The sequence below is a fragment of the Leptodactylus fuscus genome, chromosome 7, assembly GCF_031893055.1.
Source record: "Leptodactylus fuscus isolate aLepFus1 chromosome 7, aLepFus1.hap2, whole genome shotgun sequence".
NCBI classification, from domain to species: Eukaryota; Metazoa; Chordata; class Amphibia; order Anura; family Leptodactylidae; genus Leptodactylus; species Leptodactylus fuscus.
The window spans coordinates 104,453,656-104,479,950 of record NC_134271.1 but is presented as its reverse complement, the minus strand read 5'-3'; the positions used below and the strand labels follow the sequence as shown (position 1 = coordinate 104,479,950).

The 26,295-nt window shown below is 42.1% G+C and overlaps 1 protein-coding gene across 1 annotated transcript in view; it reads left to right on the top strand.

Annotated features, from left to right (window-relative positions):
- The window catches only part of BRF1 (BRF1 general transcription factor IIIB subunit), a 214,121-nt gene that overhangs the window by 18,650 nt on the left and 169,176 nt on the right, over positions 1-26,295 (top strand). The window contains exons 2-3 of the mRNA XM_075282663.1: positions 1,832-1,912; positions 13,538-13,711. Of these exons, the coding sequence (XP_075138764.1) occupies positions 1,832-1,912; positions 13,538-13,711 (255 nt within the window). The remainder of the gene's footprint in view (positions 1-1,831; positions 1,913-13,537; positions 13,712-26,295) is intronic.

The following is a 26,295-nucleotide window of genomic DNA, read 5'->3' as shown; positions in this document are numbered from 1 at the left end:
GGAGAAGAATAGCCTTTCTTAAGGCTATTCCGACAAGTTAGTGAGAAAAAAAAAATGAGTTTGAATGATAGGATCGCTTTAATGGTGAAATATAATATAATTATATTGTAGAATTAATTAGCTGCATAGTTTATTGCATATTTACTTTCATGTAGAGTCAATCACTGACCTTTAGGGCCTGTTCAAATCACCAGCAGATTCCTCTCTGATCAAAGCAGGACACTTAAAATAAATAAATAAATAAACAAACGTCATGCTCGAACCTGTCATGGATTCAGCCGCAAGGCAGAAAATGAAGAGGAATCTGAGGTGGATGTCAGTCTCACATTCCCCTTCATCTGAACAATAGCTTTATTGTTTGACTGACCATGGCTATCAGCCTTGTGAAGGAGTTGGAGTCTTTGGGAAAAATAGAGGAGTCAAAGGATTAGCCCACTGACTCCGCAGCGCTGGTTTCTTGGTTCTCTTTAACAATGAAATGGAGTGTACTAAGACACTCTGGATTCCTGTTCTTGCAATTGTTGGGTTTCCAGTGGTTGGACCTTCACAGATCAGACACTTATCCCCTATCATTTCGTCTTTTAAAGAGAGCCTTTCAGCACCTCCTACAAGTCCAGCTCTTTACATCTATTAATAGTTTCTGCTCCACTGATTCTAGCACAGTAGGAATTTTTTCTCTATGCCCCCCACCGTTCCCAATCAACCAATGCTGTTAGTTTTAGTACTACTTAGGCTCTGTACTGTCAGGAGGGCGGTGTCAGGCAGGAGCAGATATGGGGTGTGATTCTTTGCTCTGACACTGGCTGCCTCTGATTGGTGCTCTGAATCACACCCCCTGCCTGACACCGCCCTTCTGACATTACAGAGCTTAAAGGGGTATTCCCATGACGCTTGTTCACTAACCTGCAGGCTGTTGTGCTCTCTTCACTTCCTGCTTTTCTCGGCACATAGGTGGGCGGGGTTTCACTTGCACGGGATTGGTTGTAAATGAATTACCACAGTGTGAAGCTGATGTAGAAGAGCTGGATTTGAGTCAGTATGCATTACATACAGAGGTAACTGACTCCTTATCTCAGCCCTTATCAGCCAAATTTAATTAAACCGACTGATAAGAGCTCAGAAATCCCAGAGCTCTCACCTCCCCTATCTGAGAATCTCCTCTACTTATCAGACACAAACAGCTCAGAGCTGCTCCCAGCCCCTCCCTCCCCCCCTGAGAGCAGGCAGCTACATCACTTGACAAATGAGCAGATAATCCCAAGCGCCATAGAAACGGAGTGTAAGCAATGAAGTGAATAAATTAAGACAGCGGCCAAACAAAGCAGTTTTGATAAAGCAGTGTATTTATGAAAAGTCTTAAATCCACATAAACTAGCAGTATAGATAGGATCCTTGTGATGGGACAACCCCTTTTAAATAGAACGTCAGGCACCAAAACTAACTGCATTTATTGCTCGGCTAATGTCTAGGAAATCTAATTGCTCTTTTATTCAGCAAAAGCTACTTTCTCTCCTTTTTCTATGGCCATAAATTTGCAGACTGATCCGATCTGATATTTCTGTGTTGGGTCAGATACAACCTTCTGTTTAACACAAGATTTGTTGCCGTTTTTCCTTTGCACACTAGGTGGCAGTGTTTAGATTTAGATTTGTAATTCCTTCTTCCCATTCCTCCTGTGTTTAGCTTTAGTTCAGTTAATAAAGGGGTTTTCTTTATAATATATTAATATTTTCTAGATAATTGAATTAATACATTTCTGTACTCATATTGTTATGTGGTCCGTGTAGTAAATATTTCATCAAGTCTTTTTCTTTTCTCCAATCTTTTCTAGGTATTGGTAAATCTTCCACACTTGTCGGAGGATTTCACACAAATTTGGGAAAGGAATCTCGAGCCCAAACACTACAAAATGGTATGTAAATCCTGGCTTTTGTTTCTCTCTGAAAATTGTCTGCTGAGAAGGCAGGCACACCTGTGTCCTAGGGTTACAGCTTGTATTCTCATATATACCCTTCATTACCACAGGAAGTAATGGAACCTAACATGGGAGAAGAGGGCTTGTTCCCAAAAATTTCTTTATAGTCACACTTGCACTGTGCTGGACAACGGAGAGTGTCAACCTAGTCTAAAAAGAAACCCACGGAACCCATAGACTATAATGGGGCCGGTGTGCAGGACTTTTCTCTCTGGAATCCGGCAGAGACTCTGACGCAGATGTGAATCTTTCCTAAGCTAAATTTCTTTTCAGTTTTGCTGCAGTTTTTTGAGCCAAAATCGGGAGCAGGAGGGAGAGAAGTATAAGCACTTCCTATATATTTCACTTTCCTGTTGGAGCTATCCTTGGTTTTTGCTCAAAAAATCACAGCAAAACCAGCTTTTTGCAATGTGAAACCTCACCCTTAAAGAGCTCTTTTTGTGAAAGTAATGGCATATTACTAAGGTTTAGTTTCATTTCCTGATTTATGGCGATTTCACTGTGGAGACCTTCATGATCCTCAGGATGATGGCGCTAGATCATTTCTATGCATACTTTCTGTTTTTATATGAATGGCCATACCCCTGGTAACCCCTGAGTGAGTGAAAAAGGTAGGTGAGTCACTATCCTAACTATAGTTGGAAATATCCCCTTACCTTTTGTAATATCCAAGATTTTGTGAGAGTTTTCCTAATTTAGATATACACTATTAAAATCTGAATTCTAACATGTACAAATCATGTTACCTCAATACGCACTATGTTAGCAGATGAGCTCTTCAGAGCAGTGGAAACGCCCCTATTGGTTATTGATAAACACAGCAGTATTTTCTGCAGTTTTTTTTCTTTTTTAAACACTAATTCATATCGGAAAAACACATTTTATTCAGATTACTTAAACCTATCTGTATCTGTGGGACCGGGTTCTAGGGATAGACTCCCTTTAACACTCTTTGGTGCCTTCATGCAGTTTTGCATCAAAGTTTAACATTGTGTAAAAAAAATAAAAAAAAAATAAAAAAAAATTAAAAAATCATATGTATGTTTGTGGATAAAATATGCAAGTCCCAAAGTGCAGGGTAAATACATAACGCTTGGATGTCGACAAGGCAAAGGTGGGAACAAGAATGAAGTGTGTGAAAGCAAGTGTACAGGCTTATGTTCACATGTAGTGGATATGCTGTCGATTTTCAGTCTATTTTTTTGACCTTCAAGACCAGTGGTTCTTAACCAGGGTTCGATCGAACCCTAGGCCTTATACACGGTTAATTTTTTGTACCAGTAAAAAAACCGTATACCTGTGTCTTGAATTTGGTAAAAAAATATATTTGATTTATCACTAAAGAAGGGTTCGGTGAATGTGCATATGAAACTGGTGGGTTCGGTACCTCAAACAAGGTTAAGAACCACTGCTTTAGATGTCTTGCTGCTCATTTTTGTTGCTTCTTTCTCCAGTCAAGGCTTCTAAGTTCCTTAAACAAATCTAACCTTAAAGTAAACCCATGCTCCATTTGAATAAGATTTTGCTATCCCCCATTCTTTAAAATGCCATCCACCTTCGCTTTATGTTTTGTTTTGTTTTTTAAGTATAGAAAAGCGTATCGTATAGAAATAAAATCTGGACCCAGCCACTGTCTGAGCATGTGAGTAGTGTGCTGTTCTTCACATGACCAGCAGAGGGCTGTATGATCTTAAGTCTGCAATAAATCCATTTGACATCCCACTACTCTCGCTGTGTGTAGCTGATTGTGAGAGTTCTGCTCTTGTGGATGTGGAGAGCTGAAGTTCTTGTGTACTTGCCATATTTACCGTCTCTTCATGGTTTGGTCTGAGCAGGCTGCAGCATTTCGTCATCTGCCAGTTACTGCCCGCTCAGCAGAATTCTCCTTCCAGCAGTCTGTAAGTGAATAGTTGCCCTTGTATACTGCTAATTGGGCATGACATGATGACAAGGAGAAAGGAGCATTGCTGTATTACACAGCAAGATGTTATACTGACAACCTATTAGGACAATAAACACAGCTCATTTACATTGCTTTCAGTATATCCTCTCATACTACACGCCACAGTCTAGTAACATATATGCAAGCTATAGACCATTCTATAGTAAACGATGTATACTTAATATAGGAGTGTACAACATTCTCCTGTCCACATGTAGTATGTAATATTGTATCTCAGCTCCATTTGCTTCTGTGGAACTGAGCTGCAATACCTGACACAATCCATGAAGAAGCATGATTCTGTGTTTGGATTGGAGCAGGCCCTTTTTTTTGTAACTGAGCCCCTTTAAATGAGTTTCCCGCTCACACTTGGGCCACAGTCATACAAGTCCTTTTCTATGGAGCGGAGGTGAGCAGTACACTGCCACGCCTGGTCACAACCCCGCTCTTGTCATCATTGGACTCCCACCAATCTGCAATTTCTCACTTGTTCTGTGGATAGGGGATAGTGGACAAACATCACTACCAGCCACAACTAATAATAGTGAATGTGTTTGTGCATAAATTCAGCTAGGTTGGATTTCCGCTGATTGTTGGGTTATGATAATATGCAGGTTGCAGTGTGAACTCTTTCCTTTTTATTAGCAGTGATGAAGTATTTAGTGACTGTGAAGTCATCATGTACCCCTAGACTAATACAGACCCTAAAATGTAGCTGCATTATGGCTGACTGCAACTAGTCTGAAGGTCCAGGCACAAGGCTGTATCCATGATATGAATGGATAGAACATTTACAACATACCACTGTAAATACCAGTGCATATATGTAATAGTAAGAAGTTACACGGACACCTTCATTCTGTTATCCATCTTACAGTCCAGATCTTGCAATCTGGATTTCACCAGTAAGCCTTGCCCTGATGACTTTTGCAGGTCTTGTGCAGTGAGATATTTCTATGCCCAGTAGGTGGCATCTACACAAATAACCTAAGAGCTCTAGGAATTTCTTTTGTCCTCGGCTGGATTTCTTTGTATTTGCAGGGTCCAGAAAGTTACATGAGGAATGTTGAGTCAGATCCAGTTGTTGTGGCGTAAAAATAGACGCTTTAAAATTAGATTCTTTTCTTCTGGGGCTGAGCGGTTCCCCTGGTATGTGCTTACAAATAGCTTTCTCTGGTAATATTAGCACACATTACTCTCATTTTCTTTCCAATTTAAGATGAATGCACATGTTGCGGATTAACACCCCTCCCCTTATAAATAGCGTTTTATTAGGCATTGTGCTGGGATTGTTCTTAGCAAGAAATCTGTATGAGCTGCACTGGTCTGAACGAACTCATAGCCATACGCCAATTGTAGCTCTACTATGCTGAAAACCCCACCCAAAATGTGGGAATGGGTGAAGTTAGACCACTAAAGTAAGCTGAAGGTCAGGGGGAGGGATTGAATTCTGTGTATTTACTTATGCTTTTAATGCCCTTTTATTTTGTGTGTGTGTGTGTGTATTGTTGTGATTGTGTAATATATATGTATGGTGGGTAAGTTAGCTCAGTAGCAGCAGGGTTGCTGACCCAAACAATCAAGACAGGGACACAAAAGTGTGCAGCAAAATGGTTTATTTAATAATAATAATAATAATTAATTAATAATTAATAAATATAAATAAAAAAACCTTGGCTTCAGGCATAAAAAATACATAAACAAAACACAGCCTTAACTTCAGGCAGAAATAAATCAAATCTCTGCTCGTCCGAGCTCTAACTAAATAGTAACCAATAATACCTCACTATACGTGTGGCTTACTGTCAGCCACATGAACCAAAACCATCAGTATAGTTTTGTCTCACCAGACTCAATATGTCAGGGCAGTCACCATTCCCTCTCACTCCCAGGTTCTGCCCTGGATTACTGGATCTGCAGCCCGTTTCTAGCCCAGTAATGCGCCTCAGGACTCAAACCTGGGCTGCGGCCTATTCAAGATCGCCCTGGACCACACATGTCAGGAACCTGGGGCTAATCTAGCATTACTCCAGTACTGTGCCTGTCACCTTCTCACAGTATGTAACTAATCAGACACAATATTAAAACCGCTTGCCTAATAATATGACTCAAACAACTCTGACCATTGGCTCCATAGGAAGTCTGAAAGTGTCCTGTGGTTACTAGCCCAAAGGCAAATATCTGGCGGTGTACTCACTGACTGATATGAATACACTTACTAATACACATGCCACCCCTTCCAATGACTCTGGTTCATAGAATTTGGAGAGTGGTGCAGGGGGGCTAGAAGTCTCTGCGCTCTAGGTCATGTGACTGAGCCAGCTCTACTCCCGCTGCTTGTGCATAAAGTAGAGTCAGAGTTGGGTCAGATATGTGCTCCAGAGTTGTTTTGTCAGCTGCAGATGTAGAGCGCAGAGACTTAAGCCCCCCCGGCATTACGTTGTGAATATTTTATTTTATAACAAGAGGCTTCTGTATAGTAATTAGTTTACTTATATCAATCGGTGAGAACTTTGTCCAAAAAGTGCATAAATCCTTGAAGTGCGGCTTGTTGGAAAGGAATTTTTTCACCTGATATGGGGCAATTGGCGTTCGCCTCATGGTGTTGCAACTGTGTGCGTGTCGCCGGGCCGTGACTGAACGGCACGGACAGCACATGGATGACATTTGAGTGTTGCCCTTGAAAATATAAGGTCATGTGGGGCCACAGAAATGAATGGGTCAGTGTGCTAGACATGAAAAACACTGCCATTAGGGTATACTCTTGCCAAGCAGGGGTATTTCTGCAGCAATGTTTAGGTAGGGGATCTGTAACATCCACATAAGTACCCAAGGTTTTCCAGCAGGACTTTGCATAGAGCATGACATAGTCTCTGCCAGCTTGCCCTCTTCCTGTAGTGATCCCATCTATTACTCAGGATAGTTACATACAATAGGCCATTCACATGATATAAAAGAATGTGATTTATCAGTCCAGGCCATGTTCTCTAGCTCCATGGCCTAGGTCTGATGCTCATGGACTTATTGTTAGCCCTTTCAGCAGTGTGTAGGGTCAGTATGATGGGCACCCTAACTGCAAGCTCGGGTATATCTTGTGTTCTGACACTTCTCTTTCATAGCCAGCAGTGAGGTTTTCATCAATTTGTGCTATTTTGGAGACGGTTTGACCATCTTCTAGCCATAACTATTTGATCTTTGCCCTGCTTTAATTTTATTTGCTGTGGTTTTGATGTGCTGCCTACCTGGACTGAATCCTAAAGTGAAGAATAGCACAATAGAAGGACTTTCTTTCCACATACTGTAACCATGTTAAGTCCATCTTGAAGTTCTAAAACCTGGACCCCCTGTGCTTCTACTTAACAGAAGTTGCAGGTCCATAGGGATCCAGGATGGGGTATGTTTAGGTACATAGAACCACATATATAATCGGCTTTACCCTTGAGTTTTTGCATTATTTTACCACCTAACAGAATTATATCAATTTTAGCAGATTGTTGTGACTGTGGATTAAAATGAAAGATTTGGGGTTATTTCCTAAAATGTTTGGATAATGATGGCTCTCCTAAAGTGTTGAAATACTTTCCAAGTGCAAAATTGGAGCATGTGGTTATCCCAGAGGGGTATCCCTCACTATTGCCCTTTTAACCTTTATGCCTCTATGAGCAAGAGTAGAGACGCCCTCTATAAAAGCAGTACCCGCTCTAGAGGACCTGACCTGTCAGTGTATTACATGGTTGTCTGTTCATGTGAAATGCTGGATTTGCCAGTGGGTTATGGCCTGGCATTAACTGCAGATGTGCCAGTGTCTGCCAGCGCTGTCTTTACATAGTGTCTGCTTTTAGGCCTGTACCTGTAAAGTTTTAGTGAATGGCTGTGTTTTGACCTTAGAATAGGGAGTGGATACATAGTTGCCAAATGTTAGTATTGTGCAGATATTTGTGTATGGCTATTTTCCATTCTTTGTTACTGTGAATGTATTATGCAGCTAAACAGACCTGTTCTAATATCTAAACATCTTCAAGTGTTACTTTGAGTGTTATGGAATTGGTGCAGAACTATATTTGGAGGAATAACATGTTACATGTTCACATCAGCCGGAGAACTCTTTAAAGACCAGTTGTCAGCACACTCATCCATTGCCTTAGGGAAGGACTATGTTCACTTACTTCACTGTTTGAGAGTTATGCAGTCATAATGTGGACAGTGACTTATCTGTCATGTCAAAGAGCAGCCGTGAGAGATGTTACCCATGGTAATGTTCATAGTCCTAATAGGAGGAAAGCTTATAAGGTTGTGCAAGTGTGTACTATATTGTGTAGTGGTGGGAGTCCCTTGTGCACTATTACCGCTATAGGTCAGCCCTGCCTAAGGGCGAAATAAACCAGAATAGACTTCTGACGTCTGTCATAGGTACATGGAAGTACAACACATTAGGGAAGTCTGTGGTCTTAGAGCAAAACTGAAACCCCTTTGGCGCTGCTCAGAGATGTTTGCCGTGAATTTGACTGCTGTTTCAGAGTTTCCTCTGAGCAATGCCAAAGAGGTTTCAGGGGTGGGCACAGCCTTTATTAAAATCCAGAAAATGCTGAGTCCTGGAAAACACAACGTGTACTCACAGTGAGTTACCTACTGGGAAATTGTCTGCTGCAAACCCTCTTCAATGTACAGTACTAGTGTAGGGGATCTTTCATGTCCTTTAAGGTAGGCAGTGTGTTATATAGCACTTTCCTAAGCTTTGCCGGTATCGTCCCCCGTTACAGAGATCTTAGTACCACTAGATGTGAGTGCTGTTCTCACTGCACTGTCAGAGGGATCGGCCTCACATCTAAGCATCATTGCTGGGTGTGAGGAGCGCCCCTGATGGTACAATTCAGCAATGACACTGAGCAGAGAGTCCGGCCCCTCTGACAGTGCAGTGATATCACAAGCCAAAACCAATGGTGCCGATATCTCTGTCACTCTGCAATATATACTGTGTGCTGAACCCTGAATTCAGCGAACCATCAGCTTTTGCTGTTGTATATACGCACTACCTATTTAACCAATTCTCATCCACACACTGTGTGGGAAACTCACAACTCTGCATTTTCTGCAGTCAGACTGCGGGATATCTGCTCTGAAAATCCTGCAGTAAAGAGTGTGTTTTTTTATTTTAACATTCTACAGAGAAATCAATGGCAAAAATCCCATGAACAAAACTATGCCCAGAGCAGTCTTTCAGTAACATCTGGCTGCAGTATTTTCAGCTAAAAACTCTACTGTTAAAAGTGCCCACACAGCACTGTAGAGCTCCGTATGCCAGTCTACCCATGCCACCATTCAGGACGTACTATGTCATTTGCTGAGGGGATAGATGGTAGAGCAGAGTTTACTGACATTGATAGTGAAGGATAGTATGACAGGAGAGACAAACACCCCATAAAGGTTGTCTTGGAGGTGTTACTAATTGTAGAGTCATATTGTCTGGAAACTCTTTAACCTTTGACTCGTGTCCTCAGGCCGAGCCCTCCAGGCATCTCGCAGATCAGATCCAGTCTAGTGTACTGTAACGTCTGAGCTCCCTCTGCTACTGGCCTAAATAGACGCAGTCATCCCCACGTGTAGTTCAACGCTATAAAACTGATTTACTGCAACAAGAACTCAGACAATAAGACCCTGCTTTACCATGCTGTTTATACATTGTATATTTCTATGTCTATTGCCTGCTTATATCATTCTCCTTCCAATAAAAGCGCTTTGCCAAAAAATGAGAATCTAATCTAATTTTTTAAGTTTATGGGTGCTTTTCTTCAATTCTAAATCTCGATTTTTCTTGTTTTGTTTAAAAAAATAAAATAAAAACAAAAAAAAAATTCAGCAAGCTAGCATATGGCTTCCTTGTTCTACTGACCACGGTGAAGAAACTGTCCATCGTATCTGGTGGCAGGAGGAGAAAACCGGCACGGGATATAACACTGACTGTGAGCTACCGCTCTGAAGGAGGGTGCGTGGGGAAACTTAGTGCCAAGTGGCAGTGGTGAATCTTGTAGTTCATCATTTTAACCCCTGACTACCACAGCCGCTTTTTTTTTTTTTTTTTTTCCTGCTTTTTGTTATTTTATTTTTTCCCCCTGGTATAGTGGAATAAATCAGCTTACATTTTTCTGAGGCTGGCACTTTATATGTATTATAGGACTTGAGCCTACACTCATTACATCACTTGTACTATAGACTGCCGTACTTCTGTGGTAAAATTCCTGTATAACTATTGAAGCCTGGTGACAGGTTAAAAGGCCTACGTTCAGAGAGGTCTACGATCACGGGCTTCTTCTGGTATGGCGTGCTCAGCTCCTAAGCAGTACTGTACTATTATGGCAGTTGTCAGGAAAATTAGAATTGTCAGAATCCTTCAGGGTCAAATAATTGCCAGCCCTGCCTGAATGCCATGTTGGAGAATCTTCTATTCCATAATGCCGGGGTAGGTACAAGTGTTTGGCCATGACTAGCACATACATGGAAACCTCTTTTGAGAAGGTAAACTATAGTGAATAGTTAGTGGTTTGCGAGTAGGAAAGAGCTTAACTACTGCTCAATCTATAACTACTATTAGGCAAAAAAATATGCAAATGTTCTCCAGGATGTAATTAGGAGAACAGTGCCTCTGTATGCTGCCCTCTAGGGGCAGTCTCCTTACCATCATGCATGACTTGTTAAAAAGCCTAATAACATAATGCGAGGATTATTGCCAAACTAGTATTTCTATTCCAAAAGGAACAGATTCCCAGCTGCAGAAAACACTGTTTGGATCTGTTGGATCTCTTCAGCGCAGCGCAGGGATACTAGTTTGGCAAAGTGAGAGACTATAGACACTATTAGGCAAGAACTTGGTGGCTGTCCATCCATAGCATGACCTCAGGCTCAATTCTGTATGTCAGAAGGTCATATTGGTTGAGGTCTGGTAGCAGGACCCCCCCCTTTTTTTTGTCATTATGAACCCCCTCCCCTTTTTAAATGTAAAATTACTGTCCAAAATGTAACACACCAGCATTTTAGAATAAAAGACAGGGACCGCACATTCCAGTATTATACATTGCTTTACACTTCTCAGCAAAATCTACAAAAATGAATTTGAAGTTCTTAATACACATTTTGATCAAGGTGTATAATCCCATTAGTCACTTGGAAGTGGCCCTTCAGTGGACGTTTTAGGTATATTAATAGGCCCCAGAGGATGTTCATTCCTGTGGTTCTCAGTGTATTGTAGCATTGCTACTTCCTACAGAAGTATTCATGTAAAAAGTAGAGATGAGCGAACACTAAAATGTTCGAGGTTCGAAATTCGATTCGAACAGCCGCTCACTGTTCGAGTGTTCGAATGGGTTTCGAACCCCATTATAGTCTATGGGGAACATAAACTCGTTAAGGGGGAAACCCAAATTCGTGTCTGGAGGGTCACCAAGTCCACTATGACACCCCAGGAAATGATACCAACACCCTGGAATGACACTGGGACAGCAGGGGAAGCATGTCTGGGGGCATAAAAGTCACTTTATTTCATGGAAATCCCTGTCAGTTTGCGATTTTCGCAAGCTAACTTTTCCCCATAGAAATGCATTGGCCAGTGCTGATTGGCCAGAGTACGGAACTCGACCAATCAGCGCTGGCTCTGCTGGAGGAGGCGGAGTCTAAGATCGCTCCACACCAGTCTCCATTCAGGTCCGACCTTAGACTCCGCCTCCTCTGGCAGAGCCAGCGCTGATTGGCCGAAGGCTGGCCAATGCATTCCTATGCGAATGCAGACTTAGCAGTGCTGAGTCAGTTTTGCTCAACTACACATCTGATGCACACTCGGCACTGCTACATCAGATGTAGCAATCTGATGTAGCAGAGCCGAGGGTGCACTAGAACCCCTGTGCAAACTCAGTTCACGCTAATAGAATGCATTGGCCAGCGCTGATTGGCCAATGCATTCTATTAGCCCGATGAAGTAGAGCTGAATGTGTGTGCTAAGCACACTCATTCAGCACTGCTTCATCACGCCAATACAATGCATTAGCCAGTGCTGATTGGCCAGAGTACGGAATTCGGCCAATCAGCGCTGGCCAATGCATTCTATTAGCCCGATGAAGTAGAGCTGAATGTGTGTGCTTAGCACACACATTCAGCTCTACTTCATCAGGCTAATAGAATACATTGGCCAATCAGCGCTGGCCAATGCATTCTATTAGCTTGATGAAGCAGAGTGTGCACAAGGGTTCAAGCGCACCCTCGGCTCTGATGTAGCAGAGCTGAGGGTGCACAAGGGTTCAAGCGCACCCTCGGCTCTGATGTAGGAGAGCCGAGGGTGCACTTGAACCCTTGTGCACCCTCAGCTCTGCTACATCAGAGCCGAGGGTGCGCTTGAACCCTTGTGCACACTCTGCTTCATCAAGCTAATAGAATGCATTGGCCAGAGTACGGAATTCGGCCAATCAGCGCTGGCCAATGCATCCCTATGGGAAAAAGTTTATCTCACAAAAATCACAATTACACACCCGATAGAGCCCCAAAAAGTTATTTTTAATAACATTCCCCCCTAAATAAAGGTTATCCCTAGCTATCCCTGCCTGTACAGCTATCCCTGTCTCATAGTCACAAAGTTCACATTCTCATATGACCCGGATTTGAAATCCACTATTCGTCTAAAATGGAGGTCACCTGTTTTCGGCAGCCAATGACTTTTTCCAATTTTTTTCAATGCCCCCGGTGTCGTAGTTCCTGTCCCACCTCCCCTGCGCTGTTATTGGTGCAAAAAAGGCACCAGGGAAGGTGGGAGGGGAATCGAATTTTGGCGCACTTTACCACGTGGTGTTCGATTCGATTCGAACATGGCGAACACCCTGATAGCCGATCGAACATGTGTTCGATAGAACACTGTTCGCTCATCTCTAGTAAAAAGGTGTGAAATAGCCCCCCAGCTATGTGATGTAAGTATACATAGAGTAAAATGCAGGCGTTTGCAGGTTGTTCTCCTATAGGGCCGGTTATGGAAGTATAACTTTACTGTAGATACCCTGCTTCACTGCTCCTGCCGCATTCATGGCTTCACGGCAGTAAAACTTTACAAGCGGCTGCTACCTTGACAACTCACTGGTTTCTTTTCTAAGCCCGAAAAAGCTTGACTGTGCAGAACCAAGATGTGCCATTTAAAGACTCTTAAGGGAACATGTCTTAGAATCACAGATAGCTCCGTCATCTACAAGGTCTCCTAATCCTTTCCATATTATGGCTCTGTGCTACATCTGAGGTGTAGGGATCTGTTATATGGCACCTATAGAGTTCATATGTACCAAACCAAATTCAAGGCATATAGAGATTGTGTTGGGGTACAATTGGAGTGCAAAGGTAAGGGGAACAAATGGCATGCACTCTTGGATGCGGTTGTTTTACCTAGACAACAGAAATTCTAAATGTGCAACCCAAGGAACTCCATGTTTTGCCACCCCCCCTCATGTACGAGGCTTTGCTGCGCTCCTGAGGGCCGAAGCTTTTATGTTTTATTGTTTTGCCAAATGACTCTGTTTCTGGAAAAGTGATAACCCCGTGTGGTGAAGAGTTACTTTAATGTAGACTTGCTAACAGCATCTTCCCTTCTCTTCCAGGAAAGAGGCAGATCCATAATTTGGGAGTTCAACTGCAACTGAACAAACACTGTTTGGACACCGCCTTCAACTTTTTCAAAATGGCCGTCAGCAAGCACCTGACTCGCGGTAGGAAGATGACGCATGTTATAGCTGCCTGTCTCTACCTGGTGTGTAGGACAGAAGGGACTCCTCGTATCCTTTTTATGGCAATCCAACAAGCTGCATGTTGTATACTTGATGATGATTTTCTTTTTGTTAAGTATTTTATATGTGCGAGGGTTTTCATCTCTAAATGCTTTATTAAGCTGCTACCTGTCAGAGTAAACATTGCTTAATCCGCCTTGAACAATACCTGTTACTTCTCACTTCTTGGTATTTTTACATTAAGTGTGGCAGTTTATTCTTTTTCTTACTCGAGCTGGAAAATCCGGTCTCCTGAGACTCCTGTTGTTACAGAGAGATGTAGGAGGCAGCTATTTTAGTGTCGCTGTGTGGAGACTGTTCCCAGCTCCCTCATATACATACTGCCGTTACTATGTATCTGCGTAAGGTATCTAAGGCATTGTCCAGGGAAACCCAAGGCATGGTTGTACTGAAGTTTTAGTGCCGCCTACCTTGTACTGTCTGACTGCCAGATAATCGGATTAACCATGTCCATTAATTCTGGGTCTGCAGATGGCTTTCATGAAACATCGTGTCAGAGACCTCTTGTAGGGGCGGAGGTTTTGACTCTTTGAGGTTTTTTTCTTTCTGGGTGTCTTTGCTTGCTGTTGGAATACCTCAGATGCTCATTGCAAGCTTTGTCCTGATACTTTGGTAAAGAAATGCACTGGTGTCTTTGCCAAAAATAAAACTCTCTTCTGGTATATCAGACGTCTCAGCTCTTAAAATGTATGTCCAGCGTTTTTTTTTGTCCATATTTTACACGGTGCATTATTTTAAAAGGAGTCTTGGTATAAAACCAGCCACAGTGCATTGTAGATGACATGCTGCATACCATCATACTTTTTAGATAGTCTACTAAATGAACCGTTTCCCTGAAAAAGCTGCTTATATTAATATACAAATAGTTGCCTTGAGCTTTGATAGAGCCTCGAACATGAATGAGGAACTCTCAGAGGTCCTGACATGACCCCATTGCATTTAAGCCCATTTCAGTTCTAAAGGGTTTATTTAAGAAGGTATGATGGTGCTCAACATAATTTGTCCTACAGGGGGCAGTTTAGAAGACTCATGGCCCCTTACACAGACCCATGTGTTTGGGGTCATGGAAAATAATGAGCCAGTATGCTAGCTGTGAAAAACAGGGTTAGCACTGACACATTTATGTGCATGGCGCCCTTGTTAACATGTTAGTAAATGAAGACTATTTTGATGAAGACATCTGCCTTGGATTCCTCTTCATTTTCCGACCCCGGCTCCCTGTGTTGGCATGCTGATGGAGAACATCCGTTTTCTGTCACTGGTTAGGCCAACATGAATGGATTCTCAAGTCACAGGCTCTGGCTGAATCTGCCGAAGAATCCATGGCTGGGCACTTAATTTTTTCATAGTCCTGCTTGAATTAAATGGGAGGAAGAATCTATCAGTGATTTGTGGGCAGAAACAGCCCCAAAATCAGCGGCTACTTCCCCTGTTTGAACAAGCCCTAAGGGACTGTGTTTGTAGTTTTTATTCGACATATCTATAGGGTCCCATTCCCCCTGCCAAAATGGTGTCCTATTGGCTGCTGCCAGGCTTTTATACAGCTGTATGGAATAACTTGGGCTACTACATACTACACCATTCCATCCAGAAGCATTCAGTAAAATACAAAACATATACCATACAGTATGTGGTAGCTTGACATGTAAACCTTTAGTACATATACCACTAGTGTGAATAGTCCCTAACATATGAGTAAAGTAGTACAGGCTAGTTGCATTAGATAACATCTGGCGGATGAGGTCACAATGTCTTCTCAGTGACCTCTGGCTGTGTATTCCTTGTAGGCACAGTCTGCTGTGAATTGGCACTGCTGGGTGAAGATATAGAAGATGTGCTTGGCGGCAGAATCTCCATGCCCGCCGTCCTCTCAGTCTGCTTTAGTAATCAGATTTATTCAGATGAACCCCCTTAAAATGATGAATGGGTAAAATTTTGTAAGCCCTCCAGTAGACTTCTCTGTAATCTTCCCAATGTTATGATCGAGTCTGACTCTTGCTTTTCAAGGTCATTGACATGTTCTTTGCTTGTATTGCTCACCGAGGTGTCCTCTTGCCCCAGTCGTCTTCTCTGGATTCCCAGCCTCATTTAGCTTGTCTTGATGTATTGCATTAAAGTTCCCCCTAAGCAACAAAGCATTTACATGTCTCTCTGCAATTACTTTACATAAATCTTACTGCTGCTTTAACTGTTTGCAGCTTGCAGGCATTGCTGTCACCACTAGCCCGTGTGTGTATAGAGGTAGAGCCTTACCTTTCTAGTAGGTTTCAGGACATCTGTCACTACAGCTGTGCCAGAAGGGGAGGCCGGTCATCTATTACACTACATTGTTGTCTGGCTTTTTGAAGGTCTATTAGATTGCAAATTCTCACCTGCTTATGCGGAAGCCTCTTGTTTTGTGGGCAGAAATAATACGAAGAACAATCCTGTATAAAAGAGAAAACAACATGGCAGCTCACTGGGAATCTAAGAAGCTGTCACTCAAAGCTACCGTAGGCAATTCCCTAATTATGGTATCGCTGGAATTGCACCCTTTCTGTGCTGGCACACCTCCCCCTCTAGTGCCACTACAGATTTCAGATTACTCTGCTATAGCCTGCAATTGCTGTCAGCAGAATACATACGCTATATTCTGCAATATGTAGTCATCTATTTTCCATCTATCTCTTAGACCCCAAGTACTAATTTATGGTTTATGGCTTCATATGTGGTGTTCTCCTGACCAATGCAAAGTGCCTGACAGCAGGGCTCTACTGATATAGGTGGCACTCCGGCCACCTCCTTATTGAAGCCGACCCAGCTAGCCGCTACTTTGCAGGGGTCTGAGGACCACAACAGGTCTTGGCATTCCAGATATATCCTACAAATTTTCCATATATTGATATAGAAAAACCTCTGTTAAAGCACGTCTGTGGTCTTAATGATGCCCTATGTAAGAACAACATATTAGGGTTAGAGTACTTTCACATCAGGTTTTGTTTCTAACAGATTTAATGGACAAAATCAAATGGCCTTCCATTTACACAGAGATAAATAATATTCCTTTACATTGATCTGTGGCCATCCTTTTGCCTCTGTTCTTGTCTGTTTTTTGCATCCACTTAATGGATCTGGTAAATGGATGTAAAGAACATGTGAATGTGGCCTGGACATGGATGTCTTTTTAGTAGTTAAACACTGTAAACAATAATTTGCTGTACAAAAATCCATTGTAAGCTGTTTGAGTCTGGTGTATACATAAGAGCACTACCCCCCCCCCCCCATGCAGGTTGTACACAACAGCTTGTCATGAACAGTCCCAAGTGGCGGTGAGAATTTGGGGGAGGGCTCAACTCTAGAATACACGGGACTTCTTGGAGCCAACTAGCACCACTTACAGTAATTTTTTATGCTGTATTTGCTATCAGGTTAGGAGTACAGACCTGTAGCAATAATCTACTACATGACAATGCCTATTATAAGTGTATGTGGGACAAGTAACATTCTAGCAACTAATTCAACTGGTCAGCACATCCATCTGTAGTGAATGGCTGGTTCTGTGTTACGTCTATAACTGCTTTATCTCTTCCTTTGTTTTTCTCTTTTCAGCAGAATTTTTCCTTCATTACAAGGCGAGCGCATCTCCATTATTACTTGCAGCGTGTGAAGGAGAGAGAAGCGATGTGATAGTATAGCGTCAGATCAATAGCATCTGATTATACCAATAATTACCTGCATCGCTCATCGCCACCTCTGTATTGTGCCAGCCGCTCCACTCTTCCACATATTCCAGTTTATTCTGTCTATGTAAAGACCACTTGGAGAATTGCTGCTGGGATTTATGTCTCACCTTAGGAGACTCCTCTTGTTTTACATTTCCCATTTCTTCTATCTGAGGTTTAATAAAAGCCATTTCAGTGCAATTGTACAGAGACTGGCTTTGCAATTGAAATTAGATTGGGAGGTTCCTGACTTCTTCACAGCCGAAGATATTTTCTTAGACCCCAGGGAAATAAAAAAAAAAACATAGGAACGAGACCTGAATCAACACCAGAGCTATTTTCTATTTCTTATGATGTCATATTCCTTTGTAGTCCAAGGAATGTCTCCGACTTTCTCTTTTCTAGAGAAAATTAGGCAATTCTTTACAGTGTTGGTGGCCATTAGGCTTTCATTCTGGACAATAGTATTATGTATGGATGGGAAGTTACGGACATTCTCTGGGAATGGTGGCTTTACTTGAGGGTAAGGGCACGCTGTCAGTTTTTTTTTATGTAGTTTTTGGAGCCAAAACTAGGACTGAAATTAAAAAGGTGAATTTTCATCTATCATCTCTAGGTTCTTACACTTTAGCTTCAAAATCTGTATCGACAAAACCTGTATTTGTGTTCTTACCCTTAGGCACCATGCACATGGGGGAATCTGCCTGAATTTCCCTGGGGGTATGGGGCCGTAGGGTGCTCTTATAGGATGTGTTTTTCAGGTGCATTTTAAAATCTTACCAAAAACAAACTTGTAGTGTTTTTGTTTTGTTTTGTTTTTGTTTTTTTCCCCCCTCCCCTGACTCGGGCCAAAATTGATTCCAACTCCACAGCCCTAAAAACAATACATTTATATAAAAAAAAAATTATTACAAAAACTTGCATTGTTTCCATTGTGCTGGAATCTGAGTTGGGACCAATTTTGGCTACAGTCAAGAAAAAAAATGACTGAATCCAACTGCAGCTTCAAAATAAAATGCTGAATTATTTTTAATTTAATGATGTAGAATATAATAGGATATTTTTTGTAGAAATTAGTCACTGACTTTTTAATGAATTAGACAATCTTTACTGCTTCTGAATGACTGACTGAGATTGTAGATGGAGATTTCACTGACGGGCCCTTTACCATTTAGCCAGGACAGATGTAAGGAACGACTCGCTCTCTCTCGCCCAGCACACAGGTAGCCATTTCATTTAAAGGGGCACTATGTAATACTTAATTTTTCATGTCGTGGCATGGAAATTGAATACCTGCTTTTGCTTTCCCTATAGATTTAAGCTGATCACTCGGTGTCCTTTGTCATGGAGTACCCTATGAACAGCTTATCACAGAGGAACTTTCTAACAAAAAGTAATTTATAATGTAGAATAACCTTTAATATACTGTATAATCACAAAATGTTCCGATTTAAATGACTGGATCTCCCATAGAGAGTGATTTGACCGACATGTTCAACTTGCTGCTCCACCAGGACAGGAGAATCAGATCCCTGTTCTCAGGATCTGTTGGACCCTCCCGATCATGAAGTTATCCTGTCTTTATATGTTGGTACAATGCCCTTAATGTCTATGGCCTAATGTAAAGTTTATGGTATGGTTGTTACAAGGTAATTTAAAAAAAAAAAAGCTTTACTACTGAGTGTTCTGTTTTCCACGGCAGGCACAGTTCTTCACCTCCTTTTCTGGGCAGTAACATGATGGATTTGCTAGGATTTTAGGATAGAAAAGTAATTTCCCGTGAGCCTGGTCCTGGTTTTCTGATAAGTTTTTAGTTTTGCCCTGAGGAGCCACACGTTACAATCTAATGAACTGGATCGTGGACAGTAACATGAACTTGGCAGGAAGGTTCAGCAGCTGATGTTTTCGGTGATCCCACCCTCTGTTTCAAGGTTGCGGCACTGGCCCATCTGTTAATTCTCTTGGCATAGGGAGTGTCCAGCTTCACCCTGAAGACATTGAAAAGGACAAGTGCGTCTTTGATCTAAGCAGCTGGACATTTCAGATAAGGACACAATAATACATGTAGAGCATTTTGCTATATGAATGATATGCTTGTGAGATGTCATCCTGCCATATAAAGGGTTTGAGAGATTAGAATAAAACAAAACTATTTTCCTACAGGAACAGTGTCACCCTCAGCCATGTCATGTATGTGGCATTGCAGCTCTGCTTCATTAAAAGGGATCCTATTATTCAGGCGACATTTTTTCTAAGTACCACGTCGGAATAGTCCCCAATGCTGCGAGAAAACTCTCTCCAGCGCCGCCTCCATCTTCATCAGGAACGGCCTATTCATGCTCTTCTTCCGGCGGTGTCTTCTTACTTCAAGTCCTTGGGCAGAGCAGACTGCGCATGCCCACAGGCCCCAAGAAAATGGCCGCTTACAATACTAAGCAAGCGGCCATTTTCTCGTGGCCTATGGGCATGCGCATTCTGCTTTGCCCAAGGCCGGAGGCCTTAGAAGTTACAAGCCACCGCCGGAAGAAGAGGCTGAAGATGACGCTTCTGAAGAAGATGGAGACGACGCTGGAAAGAGTTTTCTCGCTGCATTGGGTACGCCCCAGTGCTGTCTGAGTTCTGGGGCCCGCCCCCAGTGCTGCGAGAGAGCTAATTTACATACCAACAAGAACCGGGATTGTAGGCGAACAGCGGCACGGAGAAGACAACGAAAGGTAGGAGAATAGCCTTTCTTAAGGCTATTCCGACATGGTACTTAGAAAAAATGTCGTCTGAATGATAGGATCCCTTTAACTTGAATGCGGCTGAGTTGCTATACCACACACAGCCAGATGAGAAGAGTGGCACAGTTTCTGCAACAAAGCAACCACAATTGTCTAGACTCCTACATCTCCTTTGAACAGTCCCACTTTGTAATGTGGAATATACTGTATTTAGTAGATCAGAAATACCATATCATTATGTAGGTGCGTACAGAGAGGAGAATTGGTGTAACAGTAGTGGATATTGTGCCCGTGCCCTGCATGTGTCAGTGCAGGTGGAAAATATATTATACAGTTAATGAGGCTTATTGAAGGAAAGATAAGCCACTTCTATTGTTGAGCAGCTTTGTGGAGCTACTTATGTTTCATTCATGGAGACACCAGTGTTGTTTCTACCTTATTTTAAGGTTACATTGACCCAGTAAAGAGTGAAGAATGTGTGCTGGATAGTTGTCTTATCTGACAAGTATTTTAAGTAGCTTTTATGTGTAAATGGAAGACTTTAGGATTAGAGGGTGTTATCTCTGGTGTCCATCAAGCCATCATCCCAGGTGCTGAGCACTTGTACAAATACTGCCAGACAAGACATCCTCTGATCACTTCCTTGTGGCTACTCTCTCACCTCTTGTCCTTTCTCTTCTGTTGAGTGACCCACTGGATATTCTGGCGTTCTTAGGTAATGAAAACATAAAATTGAAAATAAAAACTATTAACTCAATAACCTTATGTAGGGTGTAACATTACAGTTTTAGGTGTGTGCACACATAGGAATTTAACGCTCATTTGGAGGCGAAATCTGCCACCATCTTTTTCAATTGGAGGCAGAGATTGCTGTAGGATGCTGAAAAAATAAGCATCCTTCTTAATCTTGCTGTGGCTTGAGTCTCCCTTCTGATTTGATCCATTCACCAGCGGAAACCTCTGTGGACTTTCTGCGAAACGTGCTGCTGGAAAAACCTAAATCCATTGCTGCCATGGTTTTCTCCCACAATGTTTTTTTGCAGTGGCTTGCTACATGGGGTCTTAGCCCAAATGTTAAATGTTAAAAGCTGCTGGTGACTGGCGGCGGTTGATGCAGGTGTGCCACAATAAGAACTACCCAACCTTGGGTTCAGCCATAATGCTAGCTTCATATCTCCTTGGAGTAAAAGAGGGAATTGCACCTGTAAACATGTCTCCATAGCATGTTCATAAAGCTTTAATGGTGGGGTGCAGTAGATGATGCATATGACATGTAAAAACTGCAGGGTAATAGTCATTGTTGTCAGTACAGATGTGCCCGTGCTGCTGCTGATGTCAAAGTGAATGTCTTGGTGCATTTTCGAGGTTCCTGGAAGGCTTAAGATATCCTGTAAAAGAAATGACTAGAAGAGAAATGGCATATTACATTATTGTATTGTTAAACAATTTGCCCAATTTAATTTAAAAAAAAAACGGTTTGTAAACATTCAGGGTCAGTCAGAAGTGAAAGGTCGAGATTAGCCGAGGTTATCCGGTCTTCTGTGACATACATACACAATGACTTGTGACAGGAGGGATAACAGCAGATTAACCTTCTGATAGTATTGAGGGTCCATTAATAAGATGCTATTTGTCCTTGGTTTTATACTCTCAAGGATGGCTTCAGAATGTGATGCCTGATGCTAAACTGCTAGTAACTGGGATTATATTCTGCTAGCTGATGAATTCATAGAACATTACTATCCCTCTATTCCTTAGCACTTCCGTTTTCTTATGTTGGAAGGATTACATTATAAAATGGTTGTCTAGTCATGCCTACAGAGCCAAGAGATGTGCTGGAAGTTTTGGGCTCACATTGCATGTTGATCCAGTAATAAGGTATATGTATATCTGGAACCTACACCGAGGCTTGTGAGCGGGGACATAGCTATAGGAGGTGCAGTGGTAGCTACCGGCCACAATAAACTATACCACTATTAGGGTGGCATCTTGGCTCAGTGGGTAGCACTGCAGCCTTGCAGCGCTGAAGTCCTGGGTTTGAATCCAACCAAAGACAGCATCTGCAAGGATTTTGTATGTTCTCCCCGTGTTTACGTGGATTTCCTCTCACACTCCAAGGGACATACTGATGGGGGGGGGGGGGAACATATATACCACTATTCTAAATGGTACTAGGTAGACACAGTCCCCACTGCCAGTTTTTCATTGGGGTCCAGAAGCTCGTGAAGGGGCTTGGAACATACAGTGCAGACTTGTCATTGAATATTGTGCAGCATACTATAGTAGCAGCAAAGTACTTGAGATCTCAACAAATCTGAACTACACACTCCATAAAAACCCTGCCCTGTGGTGCGTATTCCTGACTGCAGCATGCAGAGGGTGAAAGAGGCGGTATACCTGCAGCATCTACCTGATCAGTTCCACTATAATACCACACCATGGCAGAACAGAATCCAGTTAAATACACTGCTGTTTTACTGTAATGATAAATCAGCTGCAGATCTGTCCCATGTGGACATGCCCTTAGGTTGGAATCATACTGTAGCTTTTGGTGCAGAAAAAAACCCACAAACTGCATGCATGCTTATAACATTAGGCCACTGTAAAAAAAAATAAATAAAAAAAAGCCACAGGGCAAAGTGTCTTTTGTACACGTAGCAATTCAGTTATTGCTGCATGCTAGCCGGTGATTATCTCCCACCCACAAACATGGCCGCTGTTCTCAGGAGTTTGAAGTGGGGATTCTTACATCAGTCTTGATGTCCTCTGCACCATTAGAGAGAGCCCATCATAAATTAGGCAATGTACTTCAGTCCGGAGGCTACCGCAGCTTGCGATATCACTTATGCTATGTTCACACTTGCGTTTGGCTCCACTGGGGTATCCGAAAGAGGGAGAGCCTGTCCGCTGAAAAAAAAGCAGTTACCCACGGACCCCGTAGACTATAATGGAGGTCTGCAGGTCTTATACTGAAAGCGGTGGAAAGAAAAGTCCTCCTTGCAGGGCTTATCTCTCCAGCCGATTTTAGGTGGAATCTACAGAGTCTCCTGTGCAAAAACACCATTTGTGACTATTTTAGTTGGAAGTGGCATTAAATAATCACAAATCCCTGTAAGAGCTTTGGTGACTGCCCCCTATGTCTGGTGTTACAGGTAAGCCCCATTCAAGTGAATGAACACAAGCTGTAAAATCAGACACTTATAGGAACAAAAGGGGTGCTGTTCCCTTTTACCTCACTCTGGGTTTCCTCATATTCTTAGGTGACCTCTTGTCTAGCAGATCAGCTATTTTTGGTACTTTGGCGTCCATCTCTGTACATGTACCATATTGTATTAACAGGAAAGAATCTGACCTGTGCTTCCAAACACGTAGGTGACGGGAATGTTTCCTTATTGCTAGCAGCTATCTTTATTGCTTGGTTTTACTGTAAATAGATGAAGGAGAAATTTCCTTCTACTTTGCAAGGCATTGTACAGTATAGGTAGGTGAAATGCACTTTGTGGCCACTAGATTTTAATCTTTATGGGTCCCTGCTTTATTGACCCCTGCTTGTAAGACTCTAAAATAGTTCTAGTCTGGTTACAGTCTGCATTCTCCTTCTCTGGTCGACTTTTGCTTATGTCAAGTTTGCCAGTCTCTCCGTAGACTGAAATGGCTGATAACAGAGAGTAATAGATCACATTTGACTACACAGTGAACAGATAATGTTTAGGGTCTAGAAGGTTGTGCTCCCGAAAGCTTCAGCCATCACTCTGTGCTCTCCCTCCTGTAAATCTTCTCTATAATGTATTTCCTTCTCTCCCAGGCTCCTCTTCTTCTTCTTCTTTCCTTTAAATGTCTACATAACAATTAAGATTTTAATCAGTAGCTTGAGAAGCGGCAGCCGAGCAGTCTGTATGGAGACGATGGCAGATGTTGTTGTGCCACCGGTCCATACCTCCCTTCTGGGGAGGGGGAGATGGGGACGGCCATTCTCTTTATGTGCTTTTATATATGTGCTGTCGTATGGGAGGCCTGCATTATGAAAAGAATCTGAATGAATATTTATAACTTGGATGAAAGTCAAACAAAAGTATTATAGCGGTGCCAAGTGACATCAAATAATCAAATATGGAAATCTAGTCGTATATTGAAATGAGCTCCATTTGGTGGTGATAAAATCTGTGTACAGGCTGGTTTCTTTCTCTTTGTCAAAGAAATACCTAAGTGTGTGTATAAATATGTATATGTCTGATCTATATATCATATATATGGATGTCTAGAAGATAATCCTTTAAAGGGATTATTTTATCTGGAATATAGTCATACATCAGGATGTCAATCGTCTATGCAAATGTGCAATTTATTTGGAATATCTGAATTGTACAGAGATCTTAATCCCTAAGCCTATAACCGTGACAAGGGGGCATCCGGAGGAAAGAAGTTTTCACGTTCATCAGAAAAAGGGCGTCTTTACAGTACGAGCAGTAAGACCATGGAGGTCGCCTCACTGGATGTTGTGATAGTTGATGCATTGTGGAAGTACAAGAGGGGCCTGTCCATGACTTCATTGAAAGTAAAGAGATCACAAGTTATAGGTGCTAGGTTTTGGGATGGGGTGTTGATCCAAGGATTTGACATGAAGAAGGAAGTTTTTTTCTCAGTATGGGTTCATTGTCATCTGCCTCGTTGGATGTGTATTTTGCCTTCCCCTAGTAGGATTACAAGTAGAAGGGATGAACCACTGTCTGTATTCAACCTTATCAACTATGTTACAAAGTGTTCATGAGCATAATACCCGCTTCCATCGGAGCTTGTACATATTAGGCATGGGTCACATCTGCATTATTCTTTGTTTTAGTTTCCTGTTTCTGTAATGGAACAACCCCCCCCAAAAAAAAAAAACAACAAAAAACAAAAAAAAAACAGAAGCACTGGATCCATTGCGGGACTGATGTGAGCAGTGTCCAGTGGATACCATTGACCATAACTGAGTCTGTCGCGTTTTTGTCAGTGAGTCTGTCATGTTTGTCATAAACTGCAACAGCGCCTCTTAATGGAACTTCCACTGCAGATGTGAACATGGCCTTATTGGTAACGGTTTTACAGTTCCCAGTGAATACTGCTAATGTGTTCATATCAGTATTCTGGGCTGTGGACATAGATCTCTTACAATCTTTATGATTTATTATAGTTTTCCAGTTTGTCTATAAAAAATATGAGCTGTCTGTGATTTTTTGATAAATTCTCCAGTAAAAAGAAGTAATCCGGTTGGCAGGCCTAACACACACCATATATTACAATCTTCCAGTCTACTTCAATAAGTCTGTATAAAATCCCCTGGAAATTCTTATATCAGTAAAAGTGTATACACATTCTAGAGAGTCCAATTCTAAAATCTGACAAGGAGCATAGTCACATTTAGTGTGCGGTATTGAGCCCTGGGATGTACCACATTTCTGCTAGACAATTCCTTAGTCGCACATGACAGAGAAGATAAGGATCGGGCGTCTTGGCTTTTAGTATGCCTGAACTATTAATTCTGAGGAAGATAACCAATAAATTCTGTCTGGGGCTTATTCTCTCCTTTGGAGTTAGGTCCATTGTCTGTGGGTTTCTGTAATGATCTGTAATAATGTTAGATACCAGCTATCCCAATGTATGTCCAGCTCTAGACATAAATGGAAGCTGAAACATCTAGTAAATAAGGATCTATGTAAGACATACAAAGAATCTTGTCATTGAGCAATATTCAGTAGCTTCCTAACGTCTGAATAATGCTTATGGTATATTTACCAGCACTGGTGGACTGAATGAGGGGCCGGCCACCAACATTTTGATTTGGTGCTACCCGGGACGTAACTTGACGATGCAGTGACACCCAGGCATCTTAGGGATCCTTAAGTTGTCTCTTGCCAATAATGAGGAGTCCAGTACCATTGTACATTATAGCTAAGGGCCAGGTACATATTTTCCTAGAAATTTGTGTCATAGGGGGTATTCACACTTATGCCTGGTGTCCGTTTATCGGAAATCCACCTTAATATCAGAAAAACAGATTGGGAACAGTTTGCAAACGGTCTGTTTAAAAACCCATTCACTTCAATGGGTTTTTAAAGTATTCCACAGGTGTCCATTTGCAGCCTCTCTGCATTTATTTTGGAAGGAC